At 36.9% G+C, this 17,852-nt stretch overlaps 1 protein-coding gene across 1 annotated transcript; it reads right to left on the bottom strand.

The window, feature by feature from the left end:
• Positions 1 to 3,452: 3,452 nt before the first annotated feature.
• On the bottom strand, positions 3,453 to 7,752 carry LOC110102279 (mitochondrial arginine transporter BAC2). The gene is made up of 2 exons (XM_020830549.2): positions 7,302 to 7,752; positions 3,453 to 4,329 (listed from the first exon to the last, which is right to left on the bottom strand). Exons 1-2 carry the CDS (start codon positions 7,554 to 7,556, stop codon positions 3,631 to 3,633), a joined length of 954 nt encoding a protein of 317 aa, XP_020686208.2. The 5' UTR covers positions 7,557 to 7,752; the 3' UTR covers positions 3,453 to 3,630.
• Positions 7,753 to 17,852: the final 10,100 nt, after the last annotated feature.

The raw sequence follows: 17,852 nt of genomic DNA on the forward strand, positions 1-17,852 counted from the left end.
GAAGAGAACTTTATATCATGATTCAAGATATTTTTTTTTTAGGTTCAAGACTTTATGGCTAATTATCCTTTTAGAACATGATAGATAATTTTCATTTAAGGAACACTCACTTAGGCCTCGTTTGAGACGTCGTTCTTCCTGTTTCTTAAAACAACTTTTTAGTATAAAAATTATTTTTTTATACTAAAATTTTGTTTTAAGAAGCAGAAAAGAAAGCTGCCCTAAATGAAGCCTTAGTCAGAAGGAAAGTTGTCATACCTTACTGACTTGGGTGCTATCATAATAATACATCTAATATGAAATTATCTTTTTATCTTAAATTATCATTCTTAATAAATTGATATAAAAGGCAGATGAATGACTACTTGGGGAAAGGAACAAGAAGTTACCTATTATTTGAACCTTTTGAATTACATCTTATTTATTTTTTATATATTTATTTGTTCAATATATTATTTCATGGGGGTGAATTTGTATGATGTTCCTTTCAATTATCAAGGAAAGAGCTCAAAATATGATTATTAGTTTTTAATGATTAAAGTCATTATTGAAATAATATCTATTTTAATTTCTATGATTTGTGGATAGGAGATTAATTTCTATAGTGAAATAATGTGATTATAAGTTTTTAATGATTAAAGTCATTATTGAAGAAATGTTCAAATTAAGCTTGTTTGGTTAAGAGCATAATTTTGTTGATAAACCTTTAATGTAAGATTTACATTAATTGTAATATCTTTACATAATCAGAATGTTATAATAAATATTTTTATACTACTATTATAAAAAGGACTTGAGTTTCTTTCTAAATAAAATATTTTTCTTTCATTTTAATTACTCAAATAAAATTCTAGCCTTCGATTTTAATTATTATGAATTATTAATAACTATAATATTATTTTTATTAATGTAAAATGTATTATATTAATTATCATGAAGGCTGAAGCTGCATTAATTAATTGCTGCTCTTGTGATTTTTATTAATTAATTATCACTTATACTCTGCATTTAAATCATTGGAATCAAACTAAAATTCTTTCCCTTCCGCTTCTACCTATCAAATAAAACTCATCATTTTATAGAATATCTATAATTGATCCATCAATCTCTTTGCTTCTGCTTCTGCTCTCACCTCTTTTTATCAATTGGTGTCTACTTTTGATTGAAAATCTTCATCGATATGCATTTGCATTGTCTCAACTTTGGTGTTCAGTATCCTTCATAAACCCTAAACCTCTATTGGCATCTATTGCTCGCTAGAATCACAATCGATATGTATTCCGGATATGGAGAAGCATATGAGGAGATTGTTTTTGATGATGGAGAAGCGTATGAGGAGATCATTTTTAGGGGTGTTAATTTCGGGTCACGGGTCGGGTTCGGGTCGAATCAGAAACTGACCCGGCACCAATCATGTCAACCCGAACCTGACCCGTTTTTGCAAACAGGTCGATTTCCTGGACCCAAACCCGATCCGCTTCGGGTTCGGGTCAACCCGACATGACCCATTATCCATTGCGGGCAGCAGCGCATGTTCGCACTTCGTAGTGGGACGCGGTGGGTTCGGCGGTTCGCAACGGGAAGCGGTGCGGCGGGCCGGCGGCAACGGCGGGCGAGCAGGAAGTTCTGAACGGGCAAGCGGGCAACTGTGCGATATAAGTCGATTTTTTTATCTTAATTGCTGATAATAATTGTGTTGAATTTTGTTGAACTTGGATCATCATTTGTATAGTTGTAAATCTACCCTTGGTGGTGGTTTATTAATGTTCTTTAATGATTAATTCATTGGTTATGGAATTGTCCTCCATAGATAATTCATTAAGATTTAGATTAGAATGAATTATGAAGAGGTATAGAGTACATATAGTAATTATTGATTATTATTGAGGAGAGTTTAGATTGGAATATTAATGATTCTATCATATATAGTCTCAAAACACTTTTATATAATAAATTATTATGTAATTCTTATTTATAATTCATATAAATTACTTAAAATATAATAATTGATTTATTAATTATATAAATGATTACCTTCATTTTAAACATAAGTATCTATTAATAAAAATTATTTTGAACTCTAATATATATTCTAATTATTAGGTTATAAATTATAAAATTCAACTTTTTTCATTATGGTTATGGATTTACCATTATAGAAAACTAAATATAATTGTCTCTAGAAAGGAATTTATTCATATTTTTCTTTAGTATATTTTAAGTTGATTGAGAAAAAGAAAAAAAGAAGGTTATGAACTGTTCTACTTGACACTGTATATAATATAATTTACATAGAAAAAAAAAAGACATGAAAAGAAGCATAATCATCAGACATGCTTACATACACTCACTCTTGAAATAACTAGTTGAATCTCTCTTTTGATCCTGTTTTCAGGATCTTGGTGAAATAAAGGAGATTAGGAGAGTAAAGAGATGAGACAGACATAGAAGAGGTCGATAAAAAGTAGGTGGTGGCTGGTGGCCCCTGGTGGCTGGAGCTTGATATTGAGGTTGACGACGGTCGATGAAGTTCTCACCAGAGGTGTTGAATTGAGGAGGCATAACCTCAATATTAGAGGTGTCAATATTGGACCCGACCTGAAAATCCGACCCAAAAATTTCGGGTTTGGGTTGACCCGAATCAACCCAAACCCGAAACGGGTCGAGTTCGGGTTCAACAATTCGACCCGTTTCAAAAATCGAGTCGGGTTTGGATTGACCCAATTACCCGAAATTGACCTGTTTTTTTGATCCAAAAACCCGTTTTTGCCCCGTCACCCCAAGATTGACTCGTTTTGACCCGAAAAGCGGAGATAGACCCATTTTTGGACCCGAAAACTAGTATTTTTTTGTGCATTCCAGGTCTTTTGAGTCGGGTCGGGTTGACCCAAAAATTCGACTCGTTTACAAAAAATATGTCAGGTTCGGGTTGACCCGAATAGTGTCGGGTCAATTTCGGATTTGACCTGAACCCGACCCGTGACCTGAAATTGACACCCCTACTCAGTGATGCAAACTAGGAGTTGAGGAAGGAGTAGAGGGCGATGTGCCGTTGGGATCATCGGCAAGGTTGAAGGTTACGGTGATGCCGGGCTTAGGAGGTAACGACGAGTTGAAGTAGGGAGAGTCAGAGATGTGGGGATAGAAGAGGGATAAAAGGATGGGTGCGAGGGTGAACGGATGTTCCACGGCGGCACCTCCTCCGGTGTCGTGGGAAGACATTCATTCGCGCGGACAAACGGAAGACAACGCAGGCAGGTAGGGATTTGTAATGGGGCTTGAACGGAGTGTTGGAATAGATGGAAATGAAGGTTTGAGGTTATATATTAGTAAATATAATCGTTTGAGTGTTGAATATGTATTTTGATAATTTTAAGTGTTATGTGTGTAAAATAAAGAGCTCACAATTCACCAATCAACTCTGTTCAATACTGCTCAGTCCAAAAAGAATGTCACCCAAACCATTTAAACAAATCTTTAATCTCATGAAATAGTAGTATGCATTATGTTACACATTCATGATTTGCAAATAGATGAATAAGAGAATATTATTCTTTCAATCAAAGAAACATATTGAAAATCCAATCACAAAGAAATGTTTGAGAGTACCTTTGTTCTCTATTCATTCATTCAACTCTTCTCTAAGCTTATTCTTTGGCCACCATTAACCAAGAACCTAAGAGCCAACTCATATGCAGAAAAGATAGCTCCATTCACAACAAATGCTCTGGTGATTGCAGTTCCTAATCCACGCCACAGAACTGAATAGCCTTCTTCTCGAACACTTTTCTGAAAACAATCAATGATTCCATTGTATCTCGGCGGTGGCCGACTTCCTCGAGGCGGCGACTGCGCCTGAAGCCTAGACTTCACCACATCCAGAGGATAACAACATACCCAGCTTGCAACTCCGGCCAGTCCTCCGGCAATGAGCATTGTGCCCAAGCTTTCATCGGCCCGCTTTCGACAGCCAGGGTGCAAATGTTCCCTGGCATATTCGTAAGTCCAGAAGTAAACTGCATGAGCTGGAGCATCTCTTAGAATGGTGATTGCGAAGCCTCGGTAGATTCCGCGCAGGCCTTCGGTCTGCAGAATTCTCTTGGCGATGGTGAGAGGGCCCTCAGATTTTCCGCAGCTATGATGGTGGTGGTTCAGTGTCTGCAATTGAAGTCTGATCTTTACAAGTTCTACTGGACTTAGCAGGAAACTTTGCAAGGCACCGGTTCCAAACCCACCGAGGGCTACACTTTTGTAGGAAGGAGGTTCGTTCTTCTTGTCTAGATCACAAGCTCTTGACAACACAGCATATACTTGGAAAACCATTGCATTCTGCATTCAAAATGGAGAATTATAGTTAGTTTCAACAAACATAACCTGATTTTACTAAAAATGGTTGAAAATGCTTTATATCAGAGGTTTTAGTTCCGGCTGATAATTTATAAAAATCAAAACAAAACCATAGGGGCCAGTCCAGGGATGACTCAGAGGAATATTTTGGAGCAGGGGCACGGTAATATAATTTAGTTTTATATTCTTAAACTCCACTGTAGATTGCACTAGTTGAAAGCCTTGAAAACTTAGGCGATAGGTCTGCAATGCCTCCGGTGATATCTCAAAGGCTGACACATGCGTTAACAACTTCTCCCTCTACATGCCGGGTATTTTTGCTGTTGATATTTTTTACAAATATTTTAATCATATGTCATAAACTAAAAAAAAGTTTGATGGTCAGTTTGAGTAACTAATTAGATTTGACTTATGTTAAGAAAGATAGAGATGGACCTAAAAAGACTTGATTAGAAAATATTAGAATTTAGAAATGATATTTCTTTATTAGATCTAAACGAAAATTTAACTTTTAACAGGACACAATGGAGAAAAAAGATTCATGTAGCCGACCCCGCGTAGTGGGACAAAGGCTTGATGTTGTTGTTGTTGTTGCTGGTCAGTTTGAGTAACTAACGCAGCTCATCTTAGTCAGTTGGCTGAGAGCTTTGGCTACCAACTAAGAGATCTTGGGTTCGAGTTTTGTGTACATGATGTGTGTTTGAATTTAACTTAATTGATCTAAAAAGAGGTAGACCTAAAAAGATTGAGTAACTAATTAGATTTGACTTATGTTAAGAAAGGTAGAGGTAGACCTAAAAAGACTTGATTAGAAAATATTAGAAATTATCTTTCTTTATTAGATTTAAACAAAAATTTGACTTTTAACATGACACAATGGAGAACAAAGATTCATGTAGCCGATCCCACGTAGTGGGACAAATGCTTGATGTTGTTGTTGTTGTTGCTGATCAGTCTGAGTAACTAACGCAGCTCATCTTAGTCAGTTGGCTGAGAGCTTTGGCTACCAACTAAGAGATATTAGGTTCGAGTTTTGTGTACATGATGTGTGTTTGAATTTAACTTAATTGGCCTAAAAAGAGGTAGACCTAAAAAGATTGAGTAACTAATTAGATTTTACTTATGTTAAGAAAGGTAGAGGTAAACCTAAAAAGACTTGATTAGAAAATATTAGAAATTATCTTTCTTTATTAGATTTAAACGAAAATTTGACTTTTAACATGACACAATGGAGAACAAAGATTCATGTAGCCGACCCCACGTAGTGGGACAAATGCTTGATGTTGTTGTTGTTGTTGCTCATCAGTTTGAGTAACTAACGCAGCTCATCTTAGTCAGTTGGCTGAGAGCTTTGGCTACCAACTAAGAGATCTTGGGTTCGAGTTTTGTGTACATGATGTGTGTTTGAATTTAACTTAATTGATCTAAAAAGAGGTAGACCTAAAAAGATTGAGTAACTAATTAGATTTGACTTATGTTAAGAAAGAAAAAAAAAAAAAAAGATTGAGTATCTAAATCAACAACATGTGGAATAAACTCAAACCAGTGGAGGCAGGAATCAGTGCCCCCTGCAGTGGATCCAGCCTTGGGCCAGTCTAAATTAGTGAAATAGGAATAGGTTTCGTTCCTCCAGATGAAGCCTTGCATGTGCTGCATATTGTAAGTCATGCAGTGGTTTTTTTTAGTTCTGGGTTGTAGTTTCCTGTTGAATAGTTCTTTTACTTGTAGCCACCAACACTCATCTATTTAAAATACCCTGCCTACCATAAACTCTTATGAATAAAAAATAATATCTAATCATTGTAGAATCTAAGAAGACATAGGATCGCAATGATAACAGAAGAATCTTTGTGATATTCTATTATATTCTGTTGAATTAGTACCTGTTATTGATTCATTTCTCGATGTCTACCTACAGGTTACAGGAAACATGGAATGATAAACAATTGTTTATCTTATTAACAATAAGTAAGCTGGATAAAAAAACAGACACTTTATTCATCAATCAAATACAATTCAGCTGCACTTAACCATAAAGCAATGGCTATTTACTCCAATCAACAAGCCTATGTAATCGTAGAGTTTAAAGAATTCACTCTGTTCAACTTAATAGGAGAAGAAATCTAAAGAAACTTTCAGTAATTAACTGGCACATCAAATCAAGAAAAGTTTGAACTTGTTCATCATATAGCAGATCTTCAATTGCAACCCACAATGATTCTGTTCTTATTATCATACAGCAGGAGAGAAAAGAATTCGCCTGACAAATTTTGATACCCAAACTACCCTGGATCGAACAAAAGAATATAATTTATTGTCTCTCAATCCGAGCTTATGCATCTTTCCTCTTAATATATGTTGTTAATTAAAATATATATTTTTCATTTTTTATTGCAACTCCAAATAAAAAATGAGATGAATATTCTTTTTCCTCATAGAATTCCCAGGTTCAGAACTGAAGCATATTAGTATTCTTTCTTTCTTATCTTTTTATCTCCACGCAAATCGTTTCGTCTTTCCTGAACTCCCAATCAAAGTGTAGTGCCAATACAGAGGACTTCGAAATCAAAAGAAACTAATTGGTTTTTGAAAATGAGAATTTTAGTATTCAGCAATCATCATCTCACACAAAAAATCAAACAAAATTTTGAAGTTGATGACTGTACATCAAATCTACTCTACAATACTGATAATTTTTCCTGTTATTTATTTTAGGGTACTTCTAGATCGAAAATTAACAGAGAAACTTGCCCAGAGTAAGCATCCCGCTGATCGATAAAGGATCCGAACATTCTGAAGCGATCGCATCTATCGAGATTCGGAGAACACATTTGAGATTGATAAAATTACTTATTCAGAATATTTCATTAGATTCTAATCATCCAACACACTTCCGTATCCTGATTGCTTTCCAAAAGTGCAACAGACAGAAAATACCAAAAAGGGGAACCGACCTGGAAGGCAACCGAAGCCAAGGGGGCAGCCATGCCGCGATACAAAGCAGCGGGGCCCTCGGAGCGCAGGATTGATCGAAACAAGGCGGTGGCGGAAGGTCGGCAGCCATCGACCGCCCGTCCGGCCGGCTGCTGTATGCGGATTCGAAGCGTATCGAAGGGATAACCGGCGACGACGCCAGCCATCCCTCCGAGCCCTCCTGCCACGAACTCCCTTCCCCAGCTGCTCGCCAAGAACTCCGGCCAGAACTCCATCGCCGCTCCAACATTCCCTTCCGAGGCGTCAAACTCTGGATCACAATGCCACGAAATCCTTCTTCCTTTATCTCGCTTTCTGCTACTTATATAGGCTTCCAGGTTTCTTGTGATGAGGAAGAAGAGCCTTCTCTGTTTAAAACTCTACATGAGTGGAGAGAGAGCAGCGGTACTGTACAGTATGTTTCTTTCTATTTTTTCTGTTTCTTTATTAGAGGGCCACATTATCAGGTTAAATAATAGGTATATAGCCGTGCTGCACAATAAGGATATCAATACACAACAAAGAGGTGACATGATATATTTTGATTTGACACCGGATGTTATCCGATATCGGCAAAGAATAATTAATAGTGATGTAGACGAGTCAGCGACCGAAGTGCTCAAAGAGCCGCAGTGAACACAAATGGGCGGCCAGGGTGCGGGTGCTGGTGCGGTGGGCTGGTCGTAGTGTGTCAATTTTTGACACGACCTGAAACTTGACCTATACCCAACCCGAAAAAATCCTGGTTATGATCAACTTGGACCGGGTCGAGGTTCTGGTTCAACAAATCAACCCGTTTTAAAAATCGGATCGGGTTCGGGTTGACCCAACAACCCGAAATTGATGCAAAAACTTGTATTTGACTCGAAAACTTGATATTGACCCGTTTTGACCCGAAAACTAGCAATTTTGGGTCAATCCCGAGTCATTCGTGTCGGATTTGGTTGACCCGGACCCGAATCGGGTCAGGTTCAGGTCCGAAAACCTGACCCGTTTTTAAAACGGGTTGGTTCGGGTTGACCCGAATAGTGTTGGGTCAATTCCGGGTTCGATACGAACCCGACCCATTGACCCGAATTGACACCCCTAACTAGTCCGATATTCTACAGCGCTTTGTATTTCTAAGCTAGATTTACATTTTTTTTTAATTTTTAAGATTTAAAATAATTAAAAATGCTATATAAATTTAAGAAAAAAGCTAATTTATTTCAAATTTTTATTATTTAAAAAAAATTTAGTGTCGAGGAACTGTTTGCTGCCACGTCAAGCTTCGCCCATTACGCTGGTTTGAAAACCCAAACTGATCTATCGAGCCACCCACGCTCCTGTGTTATTCAAAAATTTGAATCAATTTATGAATATATAATCATTTTAGTGATATATATATATAAGATTCTATATCTCACTCAATATTCTTAAAAAAAATCTATAATATTAGGTGTCAAATGGGACCTGCGGGTTTTTGAAAAGAAATATCGCATGTGATGGTGGAGCGTATTTAAATAATCTAAGGACTGATAAAGCCTTGGATTAGGCGTGCAAATTGCGTTGATCATTTCATATGCGAATCTTAAGGCAATCTAACAAAATTTTGAACGGTTTGTTTGGACGTCATGTGTTATAATGGGAACAGAGGATCTGTCTTGGCCGGCTGGCTGCTGGCGTGAGGTGGCCAAGCGTTCGTTGATTTCCAGGAGTATGGGGCCACCGCGAGAATCCATGATAAACGAGAGCCACGTGTATACAGTTGTGGGCCCCATCCAAAGCTCCAGCCCTTTTTTTTTTGGGGACATTTAGGGTGCGTTTGGACGGCGGTGCTGCTGCTTTACTTTATAAAAAGTCATTAAATCATTGTTTGGGACATTGCGGCAGAACCACGGCAGAAAAAATTCTGCGGTCCGCTGTTGCTTCCCACGACCATTCTCTTATCCCGCGGTCCGCTGCAGTCGGCTGCTTTCGGCAGAAAAATGACGAAAATCCCACGGCAAATATCGCTACCGTCGTCGCCGCGGTGCTCTCTGCTTTTCCACTATCCATCAAACAAATGCACCGCACGCCGATCATTCCACGCTGGCGAACCTTTCTGGTTCTTGCTGAAGATTCTGAACCGCCGATTGCCGACGGGATCTAAACCCGCAATCTCGGATGGCACGGGACCGGAGAAATCATTGTTGGAAAGGTCAAGCGATACCAAGCTTTTGATCTCGCCGATTGCCGACGGGATCTGACCAAAGAAGCGGTTATGCGGTAGCGACGGGATCTGGCCCTTCGTCGCAGTCGCAGCGCGATCCTCCCGGCCCATCTTCTTCTTTGATCCGCCTGCTTTTCAAAATCTTACCTTTTCTTTCTGATATTTTTGGTCTCGATTGAGATGACGAGTCAGTTGTTTCATCTTTTTCTTCTTCTTCTTGTTCTCGGATTTCTTGTTGGAGGCCTCGACGCCAGCGCCGGCGATGCCGATCCAATCTATAGGTAGTTTCTCTCTCCCACTGTGCGTCCGTCTACTGTTACATTCTTTTTTGGTCTATGTTAATCGATCTGGAAAATGTTCTATGATTCCTCTCTCGCGTTGGGCTGTTATTGCTGCAGAAATTATGGTCATCGAGTGATTTCTTCCTGTTTATGTATGAGAAAATTAGTTCTTTAGGATTATCAGATCCATCTCCCCGTGAATCACGAACGGACCGCGGAAGGGAGTGAAAATTTCTTTTAATGTGGAAGATTTTTCTTCTCTGGGCAAGAGAAGATATAAATGGACATCTTTCTATCAACTTCTGAGTATATTAGTCCATTACTGATTGATTCATATGAAAGGTTTGTGCTTGTGCTAGTCAAGAGGCAGGTTTTAAAAAAAAAAAGAAAAAAATTATATTTTCATCTAAATATATATAAGGGTATGAAGGTAATTAGTTCTCATACAGCTGCAGCACAGCAGCTCTACAGTTATACTATCCAAACAAAATATAATGATTTCTATAAAGCAACTTCAAGAAGCAACTTTATGTACAACACATTTACAACCTACTTTATCGACAGCTGCAGCCGTTCCAAACGCACCCTTAGGCCATTTAGGCAAACTCACACACACAACGCATACACAAGGATTCAAACCTTGAACCTCTTAGTTGGAAGCCTAAGCTCTCAACCAATAGGCCAAGGGGAGTTGTGTAGCCCATCTTAATAGAATTCTGTGTGTCGCAGTATGCATATATACGGTGAATCTTAATAATAATAATAATAATTTAAATTGCCTTTATCAATAAAATTAGTGGCATTTACTGTATGTTAATCATACGATATCTTATTTCAGTTCCATATAATTAAATGTTATATTATTATTTAGGGGAGGAAGATAAGAGCAACGTATTTAGTTTAAAATAATTATATGTGAATCACAACATGTATAAAGAAAACGAATAAAGAGAGCAATGAATTTAAGAGTGAAGTTTTTTGAGAATTTTATAAAATGAGCTTGAGCATAGATAGTTATGGGTGTCAATTTGGATTGATGGGTCTGATTTGGGTCGAATATGGAACCGACCCCGTGCTGTTAACACGATCCGAACCCAAGGATGGATCCAGCCTTAAATTTCGGGGGGGGACCTGAACCCAACCCACCGGGTTGTTGGGTTGACAACACACGACATGAAACACCAGCTGTGCCGCTGACACGCTGTAAATTGAACTTAATCATTGTCCTCATATTTAGATTTAAGTTGGGACTTGAACTTTATAGAATTGGCTACATATATGATTGTAGATAAAAGCTCCAACGAGTGCCTCTCCCTCTAGCAGACCTCAAATACAAGGCATCATCTAAATAAATGGGTTTGCTAGGGTTGATTCGAACCCCCGCGAGCGGTGCTCCTTCGGAGGCCCACAGGCATCATCTAAATAAATGAGTTTGCTAGGGTTGAGAGACAAGCTCAGTAGATTCCCAGGGAAGTCCAGGGGAAAGACAAATGCATTATCGACTTTTCTCCTCATAAAAGGTTAAGACTTTTTGTTGAGATAAGTGATGAGATATTTACTTCTCCTTCGGTAAGGAAGAAAGTTGTACTGTTGTATAAGGACTTGTCTTCAATTCTAATAGACTTTTTTTGTAGAGACAGCAATATCAGAAGATGAGTGCTCCTTAATTGCCTGTGAACTTGGCCTCACTATCTTCTCTTAGTCATCAAAAAAGAAAATGATTGATATTTAAGTAGACAAATTTCACTTTATTGTAATGAAGGCAAACATGGCTAGCTTGCTAAAACTATATATGTTGACTACCTCAATGTTACATTGTAAGCCTTTTACATACACTTTTTGATTAATGAACTTGGATGGGTGTGGCCCTCATATTCCCCCACCTCTCCTCCCCAGCCCACTCCATATATAGATGAAAGAAATGCAACCTCCCTGGATCAAATGAAAGATTAGTACGACGCCAACATGACTAGACTTCCACTTATTGTAATGAAGGTTGAGTTCCTAACTTTTGAAGAAAGTTTTTCCATAGTTGAAAGGTTGAGATGACTTCCTAGTGTTAGCTGAGAAGACATGTTCTTTGCTTGTTCATGTTGAAGATTCAACCACTAGATATAGTGTTAGGATTTTGGAAGATGTTCTTGAGAGAGAGAGAGGGAAGGAGAGGGAGACAGCAATTTGGGAGGAAATACAATTTAAGCTTTTCAGATTTTTCCCCAAATCTTACATCAACCCAAGACCTCTATTTATAGAGCATTACGAAGGTGTGATAACATGCATGAGCAACATAGCCTAAAACTAAAACAACTCATAACATATAGAGGAGAGAATATAAGTCATCCAGATTGATTGGTTGGAGATCAGTTCGGATAGTTTTAAAGGTTTGGGAGACCAATAAGGGTATATATAATGACATTTTCAAGTTCAAGGGGTGGCCCAATTGTAGCAATGACATCAATCTTTGCTTTGATATCCAAAAGATATTGCATAATGGATCGATCTTTCATAGTGATTTGATTAATCTCAAATTTTAGTTGGATAATGCAAGTTTTATTTGTGGATTGTAGTCTCCACTTGATAGTTGACTGAATTTTTGTGCAGGAAGAAACATATGAAAAAAGGGCTCAAAAGATAGTAGAGTAGAGGGAGACAAGTAAATTTTGGTCAATAATAGGGGTGTCAATTCGGGTCAGTAGGTTGGGTTCGGGTCGGACTCGAATTGACCCGGCTTTAAACGGGTCAGCTCGAACTTGATCTTTTTTTTTGTAAATGGGTTGCTTTTTCAACCTGAACCCAACCCGTGAGGGTTGCCGGGTTGACACGACCCGACCCGAATTTTTAAAATACTCCTGGCGGCTCAACAACAGCGATGGAGCAGCAGCAAGCGGCACCAAGAGCACGTGATGCAGCGAGCCTACGACGCTTCAAGTTCGGGACACACCGCGCCACCGCGCACTCCCGCTGCGCGCGACTCGACGGCCGACGTAAACGCTAAACGCGCAGCAAGTGAACACGGGTTCGACCGTTCGACCGGGCAGGGCGGGCACTCGATGCTTGAGGTAGGGCGGGCAACAGACGGAGGCATAGGGTTTTGAGGTCATTTTTGGGTTGTTGGGTCAACCCGAACTTGACCCGTTTTTTGAAATGGGTCAGTTTATTGAACACGAACCCGACACGTTTCACAAACGGGTCGACCCGAACCCGAATTTTTCCGAGTCGAGTCTGGGTCGAATTTCGGATCGTGTCAAAAATTGGCACCCCCAGTCAATAAGCATCCATATGTGATAACGTGAATTGTGATAAACTGATCATTCATCTTCAGTGAGGAGCGGTTTGTTCGATTTTGCATTAGATCCATCAAAATAACCATCAAACTCATTTTCTTTGAAGAGATTGTGTATTTAGGTTCTCCATGTGGGATGATTATTAGCTGTTAGCTGAGTATTGATTACTATTTTTACCATGGCCATAAGAAGCTCAAGTTGGGAAACAAAAGGGATGTCATGTTAGAATAATTAAATATAATAATTACGTTTGACGTCGTAATAATTATCTAACTATATATATTTAATTATATAAATCATTAAGTGACCCATATATTTTAATTATTGAAATTTAATTATTTATATTTAAATCCTGCTGGTCAAGAAGAAATAATTTGATCAATCGTTTATGGACAATTTGATCAAATAACTCATATGAGCGATTTTTATGATTAATCCGTAGAAAATACCTATCGTTCATCTCTCTCCCATTATGAGGGTTAGTTTGTTCCATAGAAAATTAACTCATAAAGAAAAAAACAAAGTGAAAGGGAAAAGAGTGAGAAACCGTAGTTTGGAATTCAACGAATTCAACATGAATCAAGCTATATTTTCTTCCGATTAAAATCTTGTGAAAATCATCTTGTTTAAGATCTTGTAGATTTAAGATTTATGTAAATTCATTTCGATTTCTTTTCCATAATTTATGTTGCGAGTTCTTGCAAAAGTTTGAGAACTTTAATCTTACATGTCAGTCATTGTAACTAGACTGTTTACTATCCGTTGCTTTTACTTTCTTGTTTATTTCATTGCGGCATTTTACTCTTCTCAATCCCCAACTCTTGCCCCAAAAGACATCGACGTGAGTGATCATAATTTGCATGATTAATTTGCAAATTGATTTAAAGATGTGGAATTATTTATTTATTTTCACTTCAATTGGAATTCAAAAGATAATTTTTTTACCATCATCCATTGATCCAAATTTCTGTTTCAAGAATTTGAAATAGATAAAAAAGGAGTTAATTAAATCAGAATAATACTGTCATTTTTAATTTTTTATGAAGGTATTATGCAAAAAGATGAAGATATTGATCTTAGTACATTATGTATCTAAACCATGCAAATCAATACATTATAAACATAGTTCATCTTCTTTATATTTGTAGATAGAAAATATATTTTTCAAGAAAATAATAATTTTAATTTTACTCATTTTAGTTGTGCAAATTAAAATAATTACATCTGAGAGATTTTGAGTAGATTTGTAAAGTTAAAAATTAAGCTTGATTTCTGATAACATCCAATCAAGCAGTAAATTTATAAATTTGTTTGGTTTTTGTAAAACACATTTTCTAACTTGAATAAATATAAAAATTAAAATGTGAGATATCTAAATTTTAGATGTATGTAAATATAAAAATAGTAAAATAAAAATGGACCAATTAAATTTATATTCTTTATAAACAAAATATAAAGCAATAAAAGAGATATGTTTTAGCTTTCTAGTTTGTTCAAATTTCCTCATGTTCTTATTTCTCAAAAACTTGGAGGTGTAAAAATTCTACTCTTATTTCTTGATAAGGCTACTATTTAATTGCTGCCTTCTTAAATGCCAAAAAAAAAAATCTAGCTACAGCAACTTACGGCGATATGGTTTCAATCGATTGATCAAAATTTTTAGTGCCAATGTTCATCTTAGGCTTTATTTAGGATAGTTTTCTTATTGTTTCTAAAGCAATTTATTAGTACAATTTTTTAAAAAATAGTGACAAAAAACTATTCCAAACAGAACCTTAGGCTTGAATCATCTTGCAGTGCTGTATGAGGAACTTGTAAAAGAGTATTATTTGAGGCTTTACTATTGCATATTCAAGAGGAATAAAAAGAAGAGAAGAACAATCAATTTATTAATTTTGGTTACTCACTGATATATCATCAAAAAATTGTTTGATCGGGCACAAATCCCGAGGTAAAATCAACCCGGAAACTTCAAAAGTTAAATCCGAGATCACCTGAACTCTGATTTCAGCAAACTTACAGTCAAACTGAGCGTCTCGGAAATATGAACCCAACGACACCAAATTCGACTCAATCCAAGCCCAAATGAGTCCAAATCAAGGACCCGAAGTGTTAGAAAGTTTTTACCATAATTTGAGTTACCAAGTGGTTTCCGAATTTGACGAGCTTATAGTCAAATCGAGCGGCTCGATGAGACAAATCCAACGAGCCAAAGATCGCCAAATTCCGAAGTCATTAAGACCTTCAAATGCTTGATAAACGGTCCATGATCGAAGGATTCGATATCGGTCGTCCATCCGAACCACTCCATATTTGCCCATGATCCCTCATCTATTTACGTGTCATGCCACTTCATAAAATCTATAAATAGACCCCTCATTTCTCTTGAGAGGGGACCCAAGCAAGAAGAAGAGAAGAAGAATAGAAAAAGAAGAAGAGGGAAGAACTCCTCCTCGACCACCACCAGAGTTCTACCCGATGCCGGAATTCTGCCGGACTTCTGAACTACGCCGGAGTTCTGTCCGACACTCAAGGGACACTAGAGTTTTGCCCGACGCCAGAATCCTGCTCAACTTCGGAATGACGCTGGAATTCTGCCCGACCTCCGAAGGGCGCCAACATTCCGCTAGATTTCCAAGAGACGTCGGAACTCTGTCCGACGTTATAATTGAATTTCAATTCAGAAGTGATTCATTGTAATCTAATCGTCCTAACTTTTGTGGACGAGTCGGCCTCTTGTATCTCAAGCAAAATACTAGTATAACTTTTTCAACTGAGCGTGGTCCCGTGATTTTTTTCCTTTCAGGGTTTCCACGTAAAAATCCTAGTGTTTCTATTTATTTCTTGTTTCTGTGATAGATATTCGTACAACGCTAAGACAAAAATTTTCTAACTCTATCGCCGCGTATATTTTATTTCCCGGAAAATTTTAAAATCTATCAAAATCTGTTAGAAAATCAGTCAGAAATCTATCTGAAACATTTCATCGGAAATACACCGGAAATCCGTTGGAATTTTTACATCATAAATTTGTTAGAAAAATCACCCCTAATTTCAACGTAAAATTTTGGCCGATAATTTACATTTTTCCTTGTAATGTTCAAAGCTTCTGCATTCCACTTTCTCTGCAACTACTGCCATTGCTAACAAACCATGCATGCAATGTAAACAGTTGGATGCGTATCTTCTCTGTTTCTGTAGCTAACTCAAGCTGATGCTTGCTACAGTTCGTTTACTGTAGCAATGAAAACCTGAATGGAAATTGCTATTGCAAATTACTCCTTTTTACTTCTTGTACAGAAGAGCTCCTTGTTCATTCTATCTCAAACTAGAGTTCTTCAATATCATGATGATGAGCTTCAAAATTACAAATTTATTTCAAAATTGATTTTATAAATAAAAAATTTATATTGCATTAATATCAAAATCAAATATAATGATTTCAAATACTATTTTTACAGAAACCTTTATTAAATATTTAAGCTGAAATATCAATATTGTTCACTTCAGAGGGGGATAGGGAGGCAAATGAGTAAATAATTGATTATTTTATTTAGTGTTCCTTATTAATCATATTTATTTATTTATTTATAAATTTTCAGGATGCATCTAATGACATTTCAAATTATGCATCTCCTGCTTAATATTTCAGATAAGAGAAAAGGATCAAAATGTAGTCTATTGACTTTTATGAATGGTCAAAATAATCTCCAACTATATATTTAATCAAGCAAAGGATACAAGAACTAAATAGACAGAGTGGTAAAGGCTCCCAATAGCAACAGTACATATACAGATAAAATCTCCCAAAAAGACCGCTCTAAGCATAAGAGGACACCCACGACGAAGAAGAAGAATCACAACCAATTCGAAAGGAACAACCGAACACCCCAAGGCTCCAAAGCAGTAACCACCAAGCCAATAACAGAAACGCTATTTTTTGGATTTCCTCTTACTTCGTTTATCCACCGAAACGATAACATCTCGCATACCACCCTCCTGTTCAAACACATCATCTTCATCAACCTCAGAAGATGAAGAGCCTTCAAGCCAATCAATCTGCGCCTTAACATAATCCCCCGATCTTGATCTTACACCAACATGGGCTTACAAGGCGTTAGCAGACAGTAAAGCAATTGGGACATCAACAAATTGTTCATTCACTCATAATCCCATAGAGGAGACTGACACAACAAGATCAGTAAGCGTCACAGGATAAGCAACAGGAGGAACCAATTCAGTGGAATCAACGTTCACTACCCCCGAATTAACATCACAAATTTCATTATGATCACCAACATTAACTAGTACATTAGAATCACGAGGAACGAAAGGACTAGCAGCCATATTAAGTAAGCAATTGTTTTGAGCACAAATCTCCAACTATATTAAATGATCATTTTAGTCATTCAAGTATTTAAGAAATTGAGGGATAAAAATAATCTTTTAATATAGTTCGAGATTAATTTGATTTTTTCATACGAAGACTCAAGGGGCTAATTTGATAATTTCGAAATTCAAATAATTAGAACATGATAATAATTATGTAATTTTAATTCCACTCATAAGTTTTTCTTAAATGATTTTCAGGCTGTTGGTTTCAAATCATTTTATTCTATGCTATAATTTGAAATTTGACAATTTCCTTTGTCAATTAGCCTTTCTAGTTACCTTTGTAAAGATTAATTATGAAAAATTAGGTCAAAATATTCAGATAAATTAAAAAAAATGTGTTTAAAAATTTTAAATTTATATATATATATATATATATATATA

Source organism: Dendrobium catenatum, unplaced genomic scaffold (assembly GCF_001605985.2).
Source record: "Dendrobium catenatum unplaced genomic scaffold, ASM160598v2 fragScaff_scaffold_130, whole genome shotgun sequence".
Classification (NCBI taxonomy): Eukaryota; Viridiplantae; Streptophyta; class Magnoliopsida; order Asparagales; family Orchidaceae; genus Dendrobium; species Dendrobium catenatum.

Coding starts and splice junctions, on each gene's coding strand:
- LOC110102279 (XM_020830549.2), bottom strand. CDS start 7,556: ATGGAGTTCTGGCCGGAGTTCTTGGCGAGCAGCTGGGGAAGGGAGTTC. Junction 4,330..7,301: donor TGGCTTCGGTTGCCTTCCAG/GTCGGTTCCCCT, acceptor TTTTGAATGCAG/AATGCAATGGTTTTCCAAGT.